Genomic DNA, 20079 nt, shown 5'->3' with positions numbered 1-20079 from the left:
ACTCTGTTCCACAAGCAGGTGCCCACTTTTGTAGAGATACCTCTTCTAAGAGGTAGGCAGCCTCTGGGAAGATAAAGCCTACAGCTTTTGATGAGACCTACATCTGAGTGAGGTTGGTTTACTGATTGATTGATTGAGATGGAGTCTCTGTCGCCCAGGCTGGAGTGCAATCTCAGCTCACTGCAACCTCCACTTCTGGGGTTCAAGCAATTCTTCTACCTCAGCCTTCCGAGTAGCTGAGATTACAGGCACACGCCACCACGCCCTGCTAATTTTTGTATTTTTATTTTTTTTTTCTTTTTTTTTTGAGGCGGAGTCTCGCTCTGTCGCCCAGACTGGAGTGCAGTGGCGCAATCTCGGCTCACTGCAAGCTCCGCCTCCCGGGTTCACGCCATTCTCCTGCCTCAGCCTCCCGAGTAGCTGGGACTACAGGCGCCGCCACCTCGCCCGGCTAGTTTTTTGTATTTTTAGTAGAGACGGGTTTTCACCATGTTAGCCAGGATGGTCTCGATCTCCTGACCTCGTGATCCGCCCGTCTCGGCCTCCCAAAGTGCTGGGATTACAGGCTTGAGCCACCGCGCCCGGCCAATTTTTGTATTTTTAGTAGAGACGGGGTTTTGCCATGTTGGCCAGGTCGCCCAGGCTGGAGTGCAATCTCAGCTCACTGCAACCTCCACCTCCAGGGTTCAAGCAATTCTACCTCAGCCTTAGCTGAGATTACAGTTGCGCACCACCACGCCTCGCTAATTTTTGTGTTTTTAGTAGAGACGGGGTTTTGCCATGTTGGCCAGGATGGTCTCAAACTCCTGGCCTCAGGTGATCCACCCACATCGGCCTCCCAAAATGCTGGGATTACAGGCGTGAGCCACCGCGCCCGGCCAAGCAGCCACCTCGTGACAGGAGTGGCAAGGCTGCCGCAGCACAGCAGGTAGGACAGGAGGATGGCTGTGGTATCTGCAGACAGGGCATGTGCCACTCCCTGGCTTTCTTTTCTCATCTGAAGCCCACCCTGCTATTGCATCTTGACCAGAAGGTTCATGATAGGCCAATGTGAGCCCTCGTACGTCTGTAAATTTCTTTATTCCTTGTTGACACTTTGGCCCGGTATCGAATTCCAGCTTGGAGATCAGACATTTCTTTTTTTTTTTTTTTGAGGCGGAGTCTCGCTCTGCCGCCCAGGCTGGAGTGCAGTGGCCGGATCTCAGCTCACTGCAAGCTCCGCCTCCCGGGTTCACGCCATTCTCCTGCCTCAGCCTCCCAAGTAGCTGGGACTACAGGCGCCCACCACCTCGCCCAGCTAGGTTTTTGTATTTTTTAGTAGAGACGGGGTTTCACTGTGTTCGCCAGGATGGTCTCGATCTCCTGACCTTGTGATCCGCCCGTCTCGGCCTCCCAAAGTGCTGAGATTACAGGCTTGAGCCACCGCGCCCGGCCAATCAGACATTTCTTTAGGAACCGAGGAGGTGCCACGGCTTGCCAGCTCCAGTTTTGATGTAGAGAAGCTCATCGCCATTCTGGTTCTTTTTTTTTTTTTTTTTTTTTTTTTTTTTTTTTTTTTTTTGAGACGGAGTCTGGCTCTGTTGCCCAGGCTGGAGTGCAGTGGCCGGATCTCAGCTCACTGCAAGCTCCGCCTCCCGGGTTTACGCCATTCTCCTGCCTCCGCCTCCCGAGTAGCTGGGACTACAGGCGCCCGCCTCATCGCCCGGCTAGTTTTTTGTATTCTTTAGTAGAGACGGGGTTTCACCGTGTTAGCCAGGGTGGTCTCAATCTCCTGACCTTGTGATCCGCCCGTCTCGGCCTCCCAAAGTGCTGGGATTACAGGCTTGAGCCACCGCGCCCGGCCGCCATTCTGGTTCTTATTCTTTGTGTGGAAACTGTTCTATCTCTGCAGGCTTTTAGGGTCTTCTCTGTGACACCAGTGAAAAATTCCCAGGGAGGTGTTAGGGTGAGTCTCCTGTCATCCCCTGAACAGGACTGGTGGGTCCTCCAATCCTGGGACCGTCTTTAGTTCTTTGTGATGTTCTCCCTCTGTTTTCTTGGTTCTGTTTTTTGGAATTCCAACACTTTAGAGTCAGTCCTCTCTGTTATCTTCCCAAAGCCCCTTGTAATTTTCCTTCCTACAACTCATGAGTCTACAGTCAGATAGTAGGCGTCACACAGAGAACCGTACGAGTGCTCAGGTCTCTCAGTGAGGAGAGGTGCCTGAATGAAGAAATAGACATGCAGGCACCAGGCTAGGAAGTCCTCTAGGTGGGGGGTGAAGAGCCGTTGAAGATTCAAGGGCAGGGCAGTTAAGTGACCCCAATTTTCTTAGAGGATGAGTAGTGTAAATTGTATGGTGTGCAAATAATACTGTTTTTGAAACGACCTGTATCGCCCAGGTGCAGTGGCTCATGCCTGTAATCCCAGCACTTTGGGAGGCCGAGGCGGGGTTGGATTACAAGGTCCGGAGTTTGAGACCAGCCTGGTCAACATGGTGAAACCCAATCTCTACGAAAAATACAAAAAAAATTTTAGCTGGGCGTGGTGGCACACGCCTGTAATCCCAGCTACTTGGGAGGCTGAGGCAGGAGAATGGCTTGAGCCTGGGAGTGGAGGTCGCACTGAGCCGAGATCGTGCCACTGCACTCCAACGTGGGTGACAGAATGAGACTCTGTGGCAAACAAAAAAGAATCTGCCCTCCATCCGGTTTCCCGTTCTGGGAGTGGTACCATCCGTGTTTTCCCCTGTCTGCCTGGATATCTTAGCACAGGGCCTGGTCTGCGGTGCTGGTCAGGTCTTGGGGACCACCCGTGCTTGTGATCCTACCACTAACCCAGGGCAGAGGCGGGGACAGAGTGGATGGAGGTGGGATGTGGACTTCAAGCTGGAGGAGTCGAGGAGGACCCAAGAAAGGAGCCTGACACAGACATGGGCAGGGTGTGGGGAGACCACAGGACAGAGCCGAGCCTGGCCACGGAGCCGGCGTCACCCAGGCCTGGGGTGTGGGCTCGATGAAGGAAGTCCGAACAATATCCTAACCTCAGCCTCCCCCTGCCTCCTGGAATTCCCCCTCCAGTGTAGCCCTCCACTGACCAACAACCCAGGAAAGCTGCCTCACACTCTCCAAATGCAGCAGCATCTGGAACCAAAAGCCATTCTCCTTCTCAGGGCTATGGGGTTTTAGACACTGATGGTTCACATGAAATACAGAACAGGAAATGGAGACTCTTCTTTTCCAATTCTGTTTATTTATTTATTTTCGAGATGAGGTCTCACTATTTGCCCAGGCTGGTCTCAAGCTCCTGAGCTCAAGCCATCCTCCTGCTTCAGCCTCCTCCCATAGTGCGGGGATTACAGGTGTGAGCTGCACGTCCAGCCTTCTCTTCCGATTCCCTAAAGCTGAACGGATCCACATTCCATCCCGTTTCCCAGCCCAATGGCCATTCTGCTCCTGCGTGACTAACCACAGAAGGAAGGAGCCCGGGCTGTGCTTCCCAGACGGTTTCAGTTGTGGACTCTGTGGAAGGCCTCAGGCCTGGCAGCCGCGAAAACCAAAACCCTCCTGGAAACCCACTGCATCGCTCGGTAGGACCTACCCAGTGCGGGGGGAGTTGAGCGGCACAGGTGCCCTCAGGATGGATCTACCCAGTGGGGAGTTGAGGGGCACAGGTGCTGTCGGGACGGACCCACCCGGTGGGGAGCTGAGCGGCACACCTGCTGTGGGGATGGCGCCACTTTGGGACGTCACTTTTCTTGGGAACAGTTATCTTTTTCCCAGGGTCAAAGTAAACAACCTGCAGTCCTGGCAAACGGTAGTCTAGGACCTGTCAGGTTGGAAACTGACAACAGACTCATGGTCCTTCCTCACTCCACAGAAAAACCAGCATTCTAAAGGAGCTCGGTTCTGTTCTGCGTTCTGCTGAGGGGCCCTGACTTACAACAGAAACAAGCAAACAAGAGAAGTAATCAATCCATCCCCTTCAGCCCAGTTCGTGGCACCCTGGGTGACCCTCAGACCGGGTGTTTGCCAAGCTCACCAAGTGGCTTCTTCCCCTGAAGGCAATTCTACAGCTACTTGCATTCTCCCTGTAACGTCTTCCACAGGTGAGTAAGAATAGCAGCTAGGCTGCACCTCTGCCAAATATCGCAGACAGGTCTTAGGCTAGTCCTGCTCTTTGAAGCTCTGAGCTATTCTTTTAGCCTAACAAAAAGACAAGGTTAAAAAGAGTTTTTTAGGCCGGGCGTGGTGGCTCAAGCCTGTAATCCCAGCACTTTGGGAGGCCAAGACGGGCGGATCACGAGGTCAGGAGATCGAGACCATCCTGGCTAACACGGTGAAACCCCGTCTCTACTAAAAAATACAAAAAACTAGCCGGGCGAGGTGGCGGCACCTGTAGTCCCAGCTACTCGGGAGGCTGAGGCAGGAGAATGGCGGGAACCCGGGAGGCGAAGCTTGCAGTGAGCTGAGATCCGGCCACAGCACTCCAGCCTGGGTGACAGAGCGAGACTCCGTCTCAAAAAAAAAAAAGAGTTTTTTAAAGAAACAATAGTTGGGCCAGGGATGGTGGCTCAGGCCTGTAATCCCAGCACTTTGGGAGGCCAAGGTGGGCAGATTCTTTGAGGCCAGGAGTTCAAGATCAGCCTGACCAAGATGGCAAAATCCCGTCTCTACTAAAAATACAAAGATTAGCCAGGTGCGGTGACACACACCTGTAGTCCCAGCTACATCGGGAAGCTGAGGGAGGAGAATCCCTTGAACCCAGGAGGCAGAGGCTGCAGTGAACTGAGATCGCACCACTATACTCCAGCCTGGATGACAGAGCGAGACGCTATCTCAAAAAAAAAGAAAGAAACAGTTGGGAGGCTGACGCGGGTTGATTGCCTGAACTCAGGAGTTCGAGACCAGCCTGGGCAACATGGCGAAACCCAGTCTCTACTAAAAATACAAAAATTAGCCAGCGTGGCTACTGCAGCTACTCGGGAGGCTGAGACATGAGAACTGCTTGAGCCCAGAAGGTGGAGAGCAGAGGGGCAGAGGTTGCAGCCAGGTGAGATCGCACCATCGCACTACTCCAGCTTGGAAAGAGTGAGACTCTGACAGGCAGGGCAGGGCAGGGCAGTTGGGTCAGGCATGGTGGCTTAGGCCTGTAATCCCAGCACTTGGGAGGATTGCTCGAGCTCAGGAGTTCGAGACCAGCCTGGGCAACATGGCAAAACCTCGTCTCTACTAAAAATACAAAAATTAGCTGGGTGTGGTGGTGCACGCCTGTAGTTCCAGCTACTTGAGAGGCTGAGATGGGAGGACTGCTAGAACCTGGGAGTTGGAGGCTGCAGTGAGCTATGATCATGCCACTGCACTGCAGCCTAGGCAGCAGAACAAGACCCCGTCTCTAAAAACAACAACAAAATCACTAGTTGTGCCTGTTTATTGTCAGAAAATATTATTACAAAAGTTTTTCAGCAAACAACTAAATATTGAATTACAATAAATGAGGGAAATATACAATCTTGTACATTATTGAAACCACTGAAAGTTTATTCAAATTTTTGTGCAAAGGATTTATTAGCATCAATGCCATTCATGAAATATTTCTCATTACTACAATACTGCAGGAAGGAAAAATATTAGTTCAGCACGTATTTTAATGTTGCAAAGAAATGACAACTCAGCAAGCTTTAGAAAACGGCACAGACGGGGTCATAACAGAAGCAATGAAGACTCCTGGATTTACCCGAGGACACCTACGGCCAGCAGCTTGGTCTCTCCCAGAATCAGTTTCCAGACTTGCTCAGCCTGTGGCAGAGCCTGGGGACCATGCAGGAAGAAGCGGGAAAATGCTTGATTTTGGAATTGGTCATTTTAAGATGCTTTTAGTAAGATGGTTTCACGTCTACGCCCAAGTCTTGCCAACCAAGAAGCATCCACGTGAACAGCTAGGAGACACTCCTGTACAGGAGAGCAGGAGGGAGCGGCGGAAAGGTGCCCTACAAGCAGCAGTGCCCAGGAGCACTGGCCACCTCCCTGCGCACCAGATACCCTCTCCCGCCCCACAGAAGATCACTTAGCTTCTCCACCTTGCAGCGGCAGTGGGGCTCAGAGTCACCCACACTCCACACATCCCTCTGTTCACACCCTGCCTCCAGCGTGGCTCCCTCTACCTACAAACCCCCACAAAGTGGTCAACGCTGGGATGACGAAACCTTTCAGATATTATATACTTTGCAAGGCTTGGAAATAAGCTACTGCATTGGTCTAAAGCTACTCCGGCCATGTGAAGAAACAAGAATGTGCCCTGAAGAGAACTGTGGAGAAACCTCTGAGGCCTCCTTCCAGAGCAAGGCCCACTCACTTGACCAGATTCCTCATGATGTTCAGGGAGGATCCTCTGTACCCCGATCCAAAATGATTCCAGTGGTTCAGGTAGTGAAAGAGCTGATACAACTGAAGGCGCTTCTCGAATCCTGGGGCCTTGGGGATTTTGCCGTGGTAGGCGGAGTAAAAGGAGCTGCTAAAGCCCCCAAACATGCCAGCTATTGCCAGCTCATATTCCGAGTGGCCGTAGAAAGAAGCTGGGTCAAAAATGACCGGCCCAGAGGAATCCTCTGCTACGTTTCCGCCCCAGAGATCCCCATGGAGTAAGGCTGGGATGATCTGCAGGTCACGGAACAGGTCAGGGATCTTTAACTGCAGGGAGGAAAATGGAGCCTCAGCAAATTGATCAAAGCATGCACAAGGGGTGCCCATGTTCCCCTAAGCACCGCTCCAGGTGCCCGCCCCCAGCCCAGGCAGCAGCGGATAGGACACCGCCAGGCACCCGCTTCCCATCCAGAACCAGACTCAGAGGTGGCCTCACCTGCCCTGGCACCTCCCCGACCTCAGGCAAGAGAGGCGTGTGGCAGGCGCTGGGCGTGCAGTGAGGCCCCGCTCACCTGCAGAGCAGACCAAAGCTGGAGGGCCTCCCTGTCCCCAGACTCCTTCTCCACCATGTCCATCTGGGGCTGAATGCGCTGCCGGGCATAGAACACAACCCAGTCCTCCTGCCAGTCATTCACCTGCACAGTAACAGCAAAAGCAAAAGTAGAGCTCACTGGAAAATGCCAGAAGTGAGGAAGAGCTCAGCCACCCACAAGGATCTGAAAGTGGAGAGGGCTGCAGGAGCGGCACATGGAAGGGGTGGCAGTCACCGGAGGCTGAGGGGGGAACCACATCCCGGGGGGAACCGGAGTCTCATGGACATGCTGAGACCTCAGATCCTATCCCAGGAGCAGTGGGAAGCATGGAGATGCTTCAGGATCCACTCTGTAGCCTTCCAAGAATGAAGGCTTCTAGAACATTTTCTTTCTTTCTTTCTTTTTTTTGAGATGGAGTTTCGCTCTCATCACCCAGGCTGGAGTGCAGGGGCGCGATCTCGGCTCACTGCAACCTCCGCCTCCTGGGTTCAAGCGATTCTCCTGCCTCAGCCTCCCAAGTAGCTGGGATTACAGGCGCCTGCCACCACGCCCAGCTAATTTTTTTTGTATTTTTAGTAGAGACAGGGTTTCGCCATGTTGGTCAGGCTGGTCTCAAACTCCTGACCTCAGGTGATCCACCCACCTCGGCCTCCCAAAGTGCTGGGATTAAGGGCGTGGGCCGCCGCACCTGGCCCTGTTCCCGCTTTCTTTACATTGTTTTGTAGCAGCTGACAACAGTTCATCAGATGATGCAGCAGAACTTCACCCAGCGGTCCTCTGGATTTTCCTTGTCACAGTACCAAGAGTGGCGCAGCAAATACGCTTGTGTCTGTGCCATTTTGCATACATGTCACTATGCCTGCAGAATAAACCCTGAAGGATAATTACTGGGTCAGAGCAGAAGTCCATTTAAAATTTTGAAAAGGGGGCCAGGTGTGGTGGCTCATGCCTGTAATCCCAGCACTTTGGGAGGCCAAGGCGGGCAGATCGCTTGAGGTCAGGAGTTGGAGACCAGCCTGGCCAACATGGTGAAACCTCGTCTGTACTAAAAATACAAAAATTAGCCGGATGTGGTGGCAGGCACCTGTAATCCCAGCTACACAGGAAGCTGAGGCAGGAGAACTGATTGAACCTGGAAGCTGGAGGTTGCAGCGAGCCAAGATCGCACCACCACACTCTAGCCTAGGTGACGGAGAGACTCCATTTCCAAAAATAAATTAATAAAATGTTTTTGGGCCGGGCGCGGTGGCTCAAGCCTGTAATCCCAGCACTTTGGGAGGCCGAGACGGGCGGATCACGAGGTCAGGAGATCGAGACCATCCTGGCTAACACGGTGAAACCCCGTCTCTACTAAAAAATACAAAAAAAAAACTAGCCGGGCGACGAGGCAGGCGCCTGTAGTCCCAGCTACTCCGGAGGCTGAGGCAGGAGAATAGCGTGAACCCGGGAGGCAGAGCTTGCAGTGAGCTGAGATCGCGCCACTGCACTCCAGCCTGGGCGACAGAGCCAGACTCCGTCTCAAAAAAATAAAATAAAATAAAATAAATAAATAAATAAATAAAAATAAAATGTTTTTAAAAATTTGAAAGGGGGACGGGAGTGGTGGCCAATATCTGTAATCCCAGCACTTTGCGTGGCTGAGGTGGGAGGATCACTTGAGGTCAGGAGTTTGAGACCAGCCTGGGCAACATAGTGAGACCCCTGTCTCTACAAAAAAATTAAAAATTAGCCAAGTGTGGTGGTGCATGCCTGTAGTCCCAGCTATATGGGAGGCTGGAGCAGAGGGTGGCTTAAGCCCAGAAAGTTTGAGGCTGCAGTGAGCTATGATCGTACCACTGCACTCCAGCCTGGGCAACAGAGTGAGACTCTGTCTTTTAAAATTAAAATTAAAACTAAATTTATCAAGCCTGTAATCCCAGCACTTTGGGAGGCCGAGACGGGTGGATCACGAGGTCAGGAGATCGAGACCATCCTGGCTAACATGGTGAAACGCCGTCTCTACTAAAAAATACAAAAAAAAACTAGCCGGGCGAGGTGGCGGGCGCCTGTAGTCCCAGCTACTCGGGAGGCTGAGGCAGGAGAATGGCGGGAACCCGGGAGGCGGAGCTTGCAGTGAGCTGAGATCCGGCCACTGCACTCCAGCCCGGGCAACAGAGCGAGACTCCGTCTCAAAAAAAAAAAAAAACTAAATTTAAAATGTTTTTGATAGGTGTTGCCAAGTTCCTCTCCATAAAGATCATTGCCCCAAGTCACACTCGCGTCACAGGGTGCCACGGTGCCTGCTCCCTCGTGCTCTGCCTGGCACACGTGCAGCACACTTTTTGGTCTTTACAGGTTCAATATGTAACAAAAGATATCTTACTGTACTACTTTTTATTTTTTTATTTTATTTTATTTTTTTCTTTTTTGAGATGAAGTTTCACTCCTGTCGCCCAGGCTGGAGTGTAGTGGTGTGATCTCCGCTCACTGCAATCCCCGTCTCCCAGGTTCAAGCAATTCTCCTGCCTCAGCCTCCTGAGTAGCTGGGATTACAGGCGTGAGCCACCACGCCCGGCTAATTTTTTTATATTTTTAGGAGAGACGGGGTTTTGCCATGTTGGTCAAGCTGGTCTCAAACTCCTGACTTCAGGTGATCTGCCCGCCTTAGCCTCCCAAAGTGCTGGGATTACAGGCATAAGCCACCGTGCCAGGCCCAGAACATTTTCTTTCTTTCTTCATTCTTGTGAGACAAGGTCTTGCTCCATTACCCACGCTGGAGTGCAGTGGCACGATCTCGGCTCACTGCAGCCTGAACTTCCAGGCTTAAGCAAAATCCTCCCACCTCAGCCTTCCAAGTGGCTGGAACTACAGGCACGCACCACCACACCTGGCTAATTTTTTTGTATTTTTACTAGAGAGGGGGTTTCGCCACGTTGACCAGGCTAGTCTGGAACTCCTGGGCTCAAGCAATCCTCTCACCTCAGCCTCCCAAAGTGCTGGAATTACAGGCAAGAGCCACCAGGGCTTTTTTATTTAAAAAAAAAAAAAAAAAATTTTTTTTTTCTGCTGAAGCAACTGGCTAACATTTCCTCTTAATTTCCACTCACACTGGAGTACCGAGGCCAGAGCTGGCTGACCTGCCCCGAAGCCGTGGGTCACTTCTGACATCTGTCCAGACAGCCCCTCCCTATACAGTGATGATGGGAAAAGTCACATGGAGCCCGGCTGAGAAGGACCCTGAGAGAGGACATCCAGGACACAGGTGCTTACCACCCAGGAGGGAAGGGAGACAGGCACACAAGACTGGAGCAGCACAGGATGCCAACATCATGCATCACGCAGTCATGCGCACACGCGTGTGCACACACATACACGTACACACATGCACACGTGTGCACATATGCACATACATGCGTGCACACATACACATATACACGTATGCGCACACACACGTGCACACACACAGTGTGAGTACAGCCACGAGAGGAAGGGGCGGAGCTGGTTAAAACCCCCAGAGCAGGCAGGACCAGAGAGCACCACTCCCCGCCCCTAAGCAGGTTTCTGGACAACCTTCCACATTTCAAAGTCTTTCTACTGCCCCCGTGCCCACCAGGAAACCCCGGAAGTTTTCTAGGTTCATCTGTATCCTCCTCCCGAGGACAGGATGGGAGCCCTGTCCACTCCACACATGCTGGGCATCGGGCAGCACTCCCCGGGCTGAAATGTGGAGGGAAGCAACCATCAAATCGTACAACCAAAAGTTCACAAACCCTTGTCATTGCACCAACTTTGAGAGTTTGGTATAACCTCAAACAAAACATTTGTGAAATTCCCTCCTTTTTACCCACCTGGAAATCCAGCTCCTAACTTGCTGCTCCTCCTCCATTTCTTCGTGCTTACCTGGCCTATTAGGTGGGTCAATCTCATGTCAACCTCTCAAACATCAGCAAAGAAAAAATGGTGCAAATACTTTGACTAAAGCTCACAAAAAAAGGAAGGGGGTGTCCCCCCGATCCTTGTGTCTGAACTGCTGACCTGATTGTGAAACAGAGGCAAACGCTGTGCACTCACCTGGGGGAGGTATCCACAGCACGTCACCACGTCAAACCCAAACCGGTCCACAAAGGGCCGTTCCTCCTGCCCACCTCCTCTCCCTTGCAAGCAAAAGAAAAAAAGAAAGAAAGTTAGTTCTAAGGGATCTCAGCGCCCACTCTCTAAACTGAGTCACCTTCAGACACGACCTCAGTGAGCTCCTACCAGCTTATGCCCCTGCTAGAGACAAACAGGGCCTGGATCTCCACCAGCTCACTGAACACCCCCAACAGAGCCTGCTCCAGCAGACGTCAGCATCAAAGACACTAGCTGCTCCCAAGCAGCGGCACCAGAGGACACGCACAGGACAGGGAGCCTGCGGACACCTCTCAGGGGACCTGTCTCGCATCCCAACAGGACACGCAGGGGTGTGGGGGAGGACCACACTGTGTCAGGAGAAAAAAGAGGAGGATGTTCTTAAAGAGGAAAAAGACACTTTGGGAGGCCGAGGTGGGCGGATCCCAGAGGTCAGCAGTTTGAGACTGGCCTGCCCAACATGGTGAAACCCCGTCTCTACTGAACATAGAAAAATTAGCCAGGCGTGGTGGCAGGCGCCTATAATCCCAGCCACTAGGGAGGCTAAGGCAGGAGAATCGCTTGAACCCAGGAGGCGGAGGTTGCGGTGAGCCGAGGTCACGCTAATGCACTCCAGTCTGGGGAACAACAGCAAAATTCCGTTTCAAAAAAAACAAATTAAAAAAAAATAAAAAATAAAGAGGAAAAAGAATCTGCCCCCAATCCATCAGAAAGGATGGCTCTCAGTGGCAAACCTGGTGCCATGTATGTCAAATAAACTACTGTGCTTTGAAATAATCTCATGCAGGGCGCAGTGGCTTGTGCCTGTGATCCCAGCACTTTGGGATGCTGAGGTGGGCGGATCACCTGAGGTCAGGTGAGACCAGCCTGGCCAACATGGTGAAATCCCATCTCTACTAAAAACACAAAAATTAGCTGGACATGGTGACAGGCACCTGTAATCCCAGCTACTCGAGAGGCTGAGGGAGGAAAATCGCTTGAACCCAGGAGGCAGAGGTTGCAGTGAGCCGAGATTGTGCCACTGCACTCCAGCCTAGGGACAAGAGCGAAACTCCATTTCAAAAAAAAAAAGAAAAAGAAAAGAAATAAGCTCACTCCTCTGCAGTCTCCCTAACTCAAGAAAAATCCCACTGGACTATGCTCTGTAAGACTGAAAATGACAGGACAGGCGACCTGGGGGCCTCTCAGTGGATCCTCGCCACACAGGCAGCCTGGGGGGACCCGTCATGGACCCTCACAGAACAGACTGTCTAACAGCACGTCTCCTACAGCAGACCCTTGGTGATCTGTTCCGATCGTCAGCTAATCTGCCCACATTTACCACGTGGGCTGCTCACAGATTCCAAATGTCAGCAGATTAAAATACCAGAAAATTCCCTCAATCCTGACAGCGCATTACGCTCTAGAAAGGTCAGACACGATGGCTGTAATTCTGAGCCTCAAGTACGACTGTTTTACAGTAACAGACCCTGTGGTCCAAGCTCTGCTTTTTATAGAAAGCCAGAGAGCCTCTGCTTACACTCTTCCCGGGAACGAGAAGTAAAAGCAACTGTAACACTAGGCGCATCTCGCGTCCAGCAAATGTTTTGTCTTTCAAATGCATTTAGGACACAACAGACGCATCACATTCACCGTGTTCAGTGCACTGTGAGATGCGGCTCGAGGCTGATGTTCCCTTGCTCTGGCATCAGCCCACGTCTGACCCTCCCACGGCTGCTGCACGGCCCCACCTGAGCCCACACTGGCTGAACGTCCTCGTCTAGGCAGGAGCACCCACGGCCCGCGCAGTGCCATACCCACTGTGCCCGCCTCTTTCAGGAGTGTCTCTCCACGCTTCTTGTTCTCAAGGTGTAAATCGGCCAGCTGGGCTCCAAGCTTTGCAGCATGACTGTCAAATCAAAAGGCAGCAACTAAACAGACGATACACAGAAAAAGGCAACACACCCACGGCTCAGTCTCAGGACACACAGAGAGGGTCTGTTTTTTTTTTTTCGAAATGGAGTCTCACTCTGTCGCCCAGGCTGGAGCACAGTGGCATGATCTCGGCTCACCGCAAGCTCCACCTCCCAGGTTCAAGCGATTCTCCTGCCTCAGCCTCCTGAGTAGCTGGGAACAGGCGCCTGCCACCATGCCTGGCTAATTTTTTGTATTTTTAGTAGAGGCGGGATTTCACTGTGTTGGCCAGGCTGGTCTCAAACTCTGACCTCAAGGTATCCGCCCACCTTGGCCTCCCAACATGCTGGGATTACAGGCGTGAGCCACCGCGTCCAGCTAGTAGGTTAGACATTTTGAGGACCGAAAGTCGGTTCTGGTGAAGCAAGAGGGGGATAAAGGTGTTGATTAATTGACGATCTTTCCCAGCCTCGTCCGAGTTTGCAGTGGGTTTTTTTTTTCCTCTCTTTTTTGAGACTGAGTCTCGCTCTATTGCCCAGGCTAGAGTGCAGTGGTGCGATCTCAGCTCACTGCAACCTCTGCCTCCTGGGTTCAAGTGACTCTCCTGCCTCAGCCTCCTGAATAGCTGGAATTAGAGGCGCCTGCTACCATGCCCGGCTACTTTTTTGTACTTTTGGTAGAGATGGGGTTTCACCATGTTGGCCAGGCTGGTCTCAAACTCCTGACCTCAAGTGATTGACCCGCCTCAGCCTCCTGAAGTGTTGGGATTCCAGGCGGGAGCCACCATGCCTGGCCCGCAGCAAGGTCTTTGGTCAGCATCTCACTCTGGGAGATTCCCCTTGTTTCTGCCCCTGGTTGCAGAGAGTGCCTGCCGTTCATTCTGCAGAACTCATAATATGTGGAATCACGGGCTCTATGCATCACACTCCTTAAAGTGATGCCCCCCCAGTACAAGCTTCAGTCATCAGAGAAACCACTCGGTGGAAAAGAAAGCCAGCCTGGGGATGGTGTGGAGACGCACCTGCTCAGATAACAAAGCCAGCCTGGGGATGGTGTGGAGACGCACCTGCTCAGATGCCTCATGTCCACATGTTCCATCACCAGCACGCTCCCACCGCCTGGGGCATCCAGAACCTTGATGGGCTTGGGCACTTTCACTGTGTTTGTTTTCAGGATGGCAGTTAAACTTGCCATCTCACCTTCAAACATTCTTCTGGCCTGTCAGAAAAATACCAGAGGCAGTGGAAATGGAGGGAGGCAAGGTTACTTCCGGGAAGGTTCTGTAGATAGGTTTTCATCTGGCATTACAACTTCAAACCAAGACTATCCTGACAGGATTCCATATACATGGACAGTGTTTTCAAAGGCACTTGCCAACAGGGTAGGCTACAGGTTCAGATGCTGTACTGGAAGAAGAGGACTTCAGCTTTCTAGTGTTGGACTATATTTGTGTGCTATGGTTGAATCGGGAGGTTCTCTGGGGAGAGGAAAGTCGAAGGCACTAAGATCTGGTAACAGCGGGACTGTGAATGTGGGTTACCTGTCAGTGTCCTCAGACAACACCTCAACTGCAGTCCTGTTCCACCTACAGGACACAGACTCCCCCGGCCTCTCAGCTGCAGGCGGCACCCGGACTGCCTATGCCAGTGACCTGGGGTCACTTTTCACCTGCATAGACCACCAAGTTCTATGCCACCTCCTACCTAGCACTGAAAACCACCTCATCTTGAGATGCCGTTTCCATCCGAATCCCCAGGACCACAGCGACTCCTCCCTTCGGTCCCCCTGCTCACCACACAGCAGTGATCCCTGCAGAAGAGGTCAGAGCCAGAGGCCTTTCCTTTCCTCCTGCTACACACACCACTGCCCTGCCCACTCTCCCATCCTCACCTGGGGTTCCGCCCTTACACACACAGACACACACACACAACATATACACAGACACACAACACACACACAGACACACATACACATATGACATAGACACACCGTATACACACAACACACAGACACAACATATACACAGACACACACACACAATATACACAGCAGTGATCCCTGCAGAAGAGGTCAGAGCCAGCAGCTTTTCCTTTCCTCCTGCTACACACACCACTGCCCTGCCCTTACACATCTCTGATCCTTACCTGGGGCTCCACCCTTACACACACAGACACATAACACACACACAACATATACACAGATACACAACACAAACACAACATATATACATACACATATGACATAGACACACCATACACACACAACATACAGACACAACATACACATAGACACACACACACAACATACACAGCAGTGATCCCTGCAGAAGAGGTCAGGGCCAGTGGCCTTTCCTTTTCTCCTGCGACACACACCACTGCCCTGACCACTCTCCTCTAGCCTCACCTGGGGCTCCACTCTTACACACACACACAACACACACACACAACACACATACACACAATGTACACACAGACACACACACTCTTCTCATGCTCCTGACTTCCAGCTGTCTCAGCCTTCTTTCAGTTCTTCAGAGTCCCCACCTCCTCAGCCTCAGTGCCCCACCACGGCTGCCATGTCACTGCTGTTTGGGACACTCTTTTTTTTTGAGACGGAGTCTCGTTCTGTCATGCAGCAGGCTGGAGTGCAATGGCGCAATCTCGGCTCACTGCAACCTCCACCTCCCGCATTCAAGTGATTCTCCCGGCTCAGCCTCCGGAGTAGCTGGGATTATAGGTGTGCGCCACCATGCCGGGCTAACTTTTGTATTTTTGTTGTGGTGGTTTTGTTTTTTTGTTTGTTTTTTGAGACGGAGTTTCACTCTTGTTGTCCAGGCTGGAGTACAATGGCACAATCTCGGCTCACTGCAACCTCCGCCTCCCAGGTTCAAACAATTCTCCTGCCTTCGCCTTCCCAAGTAGCTGGGATTACAGGGGTGCGCCAACACACCCAGCTAATTTTGTATTTTTAGTAGACATGGGGTTTCTCCACATTGGTCAGGCTGGTCTCGAACTCTCGACCTCAGGTGATCCACCCATCTCGGCCTCCCAAAGTGCTGGGATTACAGGTGTGAGCTACTGTGCCCGGCCTAAATTTGTATTCTTAGTAGAGACGGGGTTTCACCATGTTGGCCAGACTGTTCTTGAACTCCCAACCTCAGGTGATCTGCCCTCCTCGGCCTCCCAAAGTTCTGGGATTACAGGTGTGAGCCACCGTGCCCGGCCCTTTTTTGTTTTGTTTTGAGACAGAGTCTCACTCTGTCACCCAGGCTGGAATGCAATGGCACAGTCTCAGCTCACTGCAATCTCTACCTCCCGGGTTAAAGCAATTCTCATACCTCAGCCTCATAAGTAGCTGGGATTACAGGCGTGCGCCATCACACCCAGCTAATTTTCGTATTTTTAGTAGAGATAGGGTTTCACCATGTTGGCCAGGCTGGTCTTGAACTCCTGACCTCAGGTGATCTGCCCACCTCAGCCTCCCAAAGTGCTGGAATTACAGGCCACTGTGAGCCACTATGCCTGAGCTCCTCTTGATTATTCTTATCTGTCCCTCGCATCCTTGTGTAACTGGTTTTCTCCCATCCTCCTCCCTTAAGTTAATCTTTTGTACTACTACACCCCAGCTGATGCTTAATTGTACCTTGGGTCTACTCTAGAGCATCAGTGTTCTTGGCTTTAGTTAGAAACTTAGGGCTACATCCACATGGATATTTCTGTGGGAGACCCTTGGCCTCTAACTGGTTCACAGACCCTCCTTCCCCTCTCTCTGCATTTTAGTATTACCCCTTATTTTCTCCTCAACTAGTACTCTAGTAAAAGCATAGCTAGGATTCAGTTTTCCCTTTATTTTATAAAGACAATGCTTTGAAAATTCTGCTTACATAGTGCTTATCTTCTTTCTCAGTAACCTTATCTCTCTTAAGGAGTAATAATAATATTTATAAAGTGTTTAGAATGGACTGTGGGTTGGGTGAGGTGGCTCCACACCTGTAATCCCAGCACTTTGGGAGACTGAGGCAGACGGGTTGCTTGAGGTCAAGAATTTGGGATCAGCCTGGGCAACACAGTGAGACTCTGTGTCTACAAAAAATTTAAAAATTAGCCAGGCCTGGGCTGGGCGCAGTGGCTCACGCCTGTGATCCCAGCACTTTGGGAGGCCCAGGCGGGTGGATCACCTGAGGTCAAGAGTTCAAGACCAGCCTGGTCAACATGGTGAAACCCCATCTCTACTAAAAATACAAAAATTAGCTAGGTGCACACCTGTAGTCCCAGATACAGATACTTGGGAGGCTGAGGCAGGAAAATCACTTGAACTAGGGAGATGGAGGTTGAGAGACTGCACCATTGCACTCCAGCCTGGGCGACAAGGCAAGACTCCGTCTCAAAAAAAAAAGCCACGTACAGGATGACCCGTAGCTGATCTCTCCAGAACAAAGGTTTGAATGGGAGTCTTGAGAGAACATCCGTGTTCCAGAATAAGATGATCTCACATCATGGAAGGTGGGATTCAATCCTGGGAATTAAATTTAAATAACCAGGAGAATGATTCTGGTTTTTTTTTTTTTTTTGAGACGGAGTCTCGCTCTGTTGCCCAGGCTGGAGTGCAGTGTTGCAATCTCGGCTCACTGTAACATCTGCCTCCTGGGTTCAAGCGATTCTCCTGCCTCAGCCTCCCGAGTAGCTGGGATTACAGGTGCCCACCACCACGCCCGGCTAATTTTTGTATTTTTAGTACAGACGGGGTTTTACCATGTTGACCAGGCTGGTCTTGAACTCCTGACCTCGTGATCCACCCACCTCGGTCTCCCAAAGTGCTGGGATTTCAGGCGTGAGCCACGGCGCCCGGCCAGAGAATGATTCTAACAGAAGGCCAGAGCATGCCAGGGCGTGGTGAGGTGCAGCAGCTGGCCTGGGGGCAGCACCTTCGCCCCGTTTCACAATGCACTGACCGAGGCTCACGGGGACGGGCACCTCCAGAGCCACTTAAGCTGAGGACTTAACCAGCTTCACCGGCTAGAACGACCCCACTTAACCAGCACCGCAGGGCACGAACCCCGGGAGCAAGACTGCAGCAGCCAGACCCGCCCCATTGCCCGCAGCGCCCCCGAAAGTTCACGGAGAACAGGAGGCGTGGGGCGGCCGCTGTTCCTGCTCCGGACAGTTCCCCGCAGGTGCAAACTCGTCCGGACGCTTCCGCCGTCCCCGTTCACCGTTCACCTCTCGCCCCGCGCAAAGGGTTCTCCCCAAAGGGGCGGCGGCGGCAGTCCTGCGAGAGCCAGCCCCGGCCTCGGGGGGAAAAGCCCAGGCCGCGCCCCGCGCCGAGGCCCGCGACCCTCTCCGGACGGAGACCGGTCCCCCGACCCGCGGCCTGACCTCTGCCTTGGGGTTCACTTTCACGAACACTCGTCCTCGGTCCGTGTCGTAGCTCCGGCCCTGGCTGATGCACCCGCCCCCCGAGTGGCCCGTGGCCTTGACGGAGCCGCAGCCCAGCTCGCGCTTCAGCAGCTCCTCCATGTTCCCGCCGCGGCCGCGGACCCGCCCCGGGCCTGGCAGAGACGCGGGAGACGGCGGCCGAGCAGGCAGACGTGAGTCCGCGCGGGGATTGGGCGGGGGCGGGTGGGGGCGGGGCCCGGCCGCAGAAATGAGCGCTAGGATTGGGTGAAAAGCGAGCAGGGGCGGGGCCTGGCCGCAGAGACGAGCACAGGGATTGGGTGGCGGGAAGGGGCGTGGCGTGGCCGCAGAGTTGAGCGCTGGGATTGAGGGGCGGGAAGGGGAGGGGCCGGGAGGCAGGTAGGCGCGGGGGATTGGGTGGGGGTGAGATGACGTCAGGGGGCGGGGCCTGGCCGACCCGGGAGTTCGCTCAGCCTGTCCCGCCGCCCGGACCCCGACGGTTTGGGTTCAACCCTCCTGCACAAAACAAGTGGAAATGCTGATGGAAATAGTTAAAATATATTTTCCAAAGAGCTGACCCAATAGCAAGGGACGTCAGCCCAAGGTCTGGGTACCGGGAGCCGAGAATGTTAAGACTGCTTTTCCCCGGGCGTTTGCTGAACCCGAGGATCAGGGAGTGGGGGGCGCGCACGGGGTGCACGTGCAATGGAAGCACCTCCGGGCGTTTGCTGAACCCGAGGATCAGGGAGTGGCGGGCGCGCTCGGGGTGCACGTGCAATGGAGGCACCTCCCCTAGACCCGGGGCCCCGAGGCTAACAGCTAACAGTAGCCCTGCTGTTGCGGCCAGTGTCAGGTGTCAGCTGGGCTGGCCAGGAATTCCCAGAAACCTGGCAAGGCAGGATTTGGGGCGGGTCGTGCGGAGGGCCATCGGCTTCCCAGCTTCCGAGGCCTTCCGACCTGGGCTGAGCCCGGCGACGCGAGTCCCGGGGTCTCCCGCTCACAGACTTCTCGGCCTCCGCCATTGCAAACGCCAGCTCCCCCCCGTCCATCTCCTGTCCTGGAGCTATGTCTACATCCTACTGGTTCCGTCTCTTTGGAGAATCCTAATACAGCTCTCAACACGAGGATGAACTAACTGCAAGACGGCCTGAATAGGAACTCTGCCAGGAGACAAAGAGGTTTCAGCCTTCAGCAAAGGATAGTTCATAGAAACCGTTCCCATAGTCGGCCCTTGCATGGATTACAATCCTAATTAATATTACCTACGGTAAACAAAAAATTCAAGTATAGATTTTAGTCTAAAGCAAATAGGAAATCTCGCTTCCCCGCACACAAATCCTCTCCTGAGGCCGGGCGCGGTGGCTCACGCCTGTAATCCCAGCACTTTGGGAGGCCGAGGCGGGTGGATCACGAGGTCAGGAGATCGAGACCATCCTGGCTAACACGGTGAAACCCCGTCTCTACTAAAAATAAAAAATAAAAAAAAAATTAGCCAGACGTGGTGGCGGGCGCCTGTAGTCCCAGCTACTCAGGAGACTGAGACAGGAGAATGGCGTGAACTCAGGAGGCGGAGCTTGCAGTGAGCTGAGATCACACCACTGCACTCCAGACTGGGTGACAGAGCGAGACTCTGTCTCAAAAAAAAAAAAAAGTGACTTTTATCGAGCCAGTTTAATTCCTAACCAATTTTCTTTTTTGTCCATTCAAATGGTTTATAAATGACTTTTTCCATTTTCATTTTCAATTGAATGA

The 20079-nt window shown here is 52.7% G+C and overlaps 1 protein-coding gene across 2 annotated transcripts; it reads right to left on the bottom strand.

Annotated features, from left to right (window-relative positions):
* Positions 1 to 5391: 5391 nt before the first annotated feature.
* Positions 5392 to 18545, bottom strand: FN3KRP (fructosamine 3 kinase related protein). 2 transcript variants are annotated; one of them, XM_033181720.1, is made up of 7 exons: positions 18310 to 18545; positions 14001 to 14152; positions 12838 to 12929; positions 10985 to 11067; positions 6914 to 7036; positions 6334 to 6668; positions 5392 to 5930 (listed from the first exon to the last, which is right to left on the bottom strand). In XM_033181720.1, the coding sequence occupies exons 1-7, from the start codon at positions 18448 to 18450 to the stop codon at positions 5918 to 5920; spliced, it is 939 nt and encodes a 312-aa protein (XP_033037611.1). In that variant the 5' UTR covers positions 18451 to 18545; the 3' UTR covers positions 5392 to 5917. The 2 variants fall into 2 exon arrangements, with proteins under 2 accessions (XP_033037611.1, XP_033037612.1); XM_033181721.1 differs by having other exon boundaries at positions 5492 to 6668; positions 18310 to 18494.
* Positions 18546 to 20079: the final 1534 nt, after the last annotated feature.

The sequence above is a fragment of the Trachypithecus francoisi genome, unplaced genomic scaffold (assembly GCF_009764315.1).
Source record: "Trachypithecus francoisi isolate TF-2019V2 unplaced genomic scaffold, Tfra_2.0 Lachesis_group20, whole genome shotgun sequence".
NCBI lineage: Eukaryota > Metazoa > Chordata > Mammalia > Primates > Cercopithecidae > Trachypithecus > Trachypithecus francoisi.
The sequence above is the reverse complement of the archived record's forward strand: the minus strand, read 5'-3'. Positions and strand labels throughout refer to the sequence as shown.

Bases quoted from the DNA above. Each gene is read 5' to 3' on its own strand.
- FN3KRP (XM_033181720.1), bottom strand. From the start codon at position 18,450: ATGGAGGAGCTGCTGAAGCGCGAGCTGGGCTGCGGCTCCGTCAAGGCC. The intron at 14,153-18,309 runs GTCAGGCCGCGG...TTTTTCTGACAG, and splicing joins AAGTGAACCCCAAGGCAGAG to GCCAGAAGAATGTTTGAAGG. The intron at 7,037-10,984 runs GTGAGTGCACAG...GTTACTGTGCAG, and splicing joins GCTGTGGATACCTCCCCCAG to GTGAATGACTGGCAGGAGGA.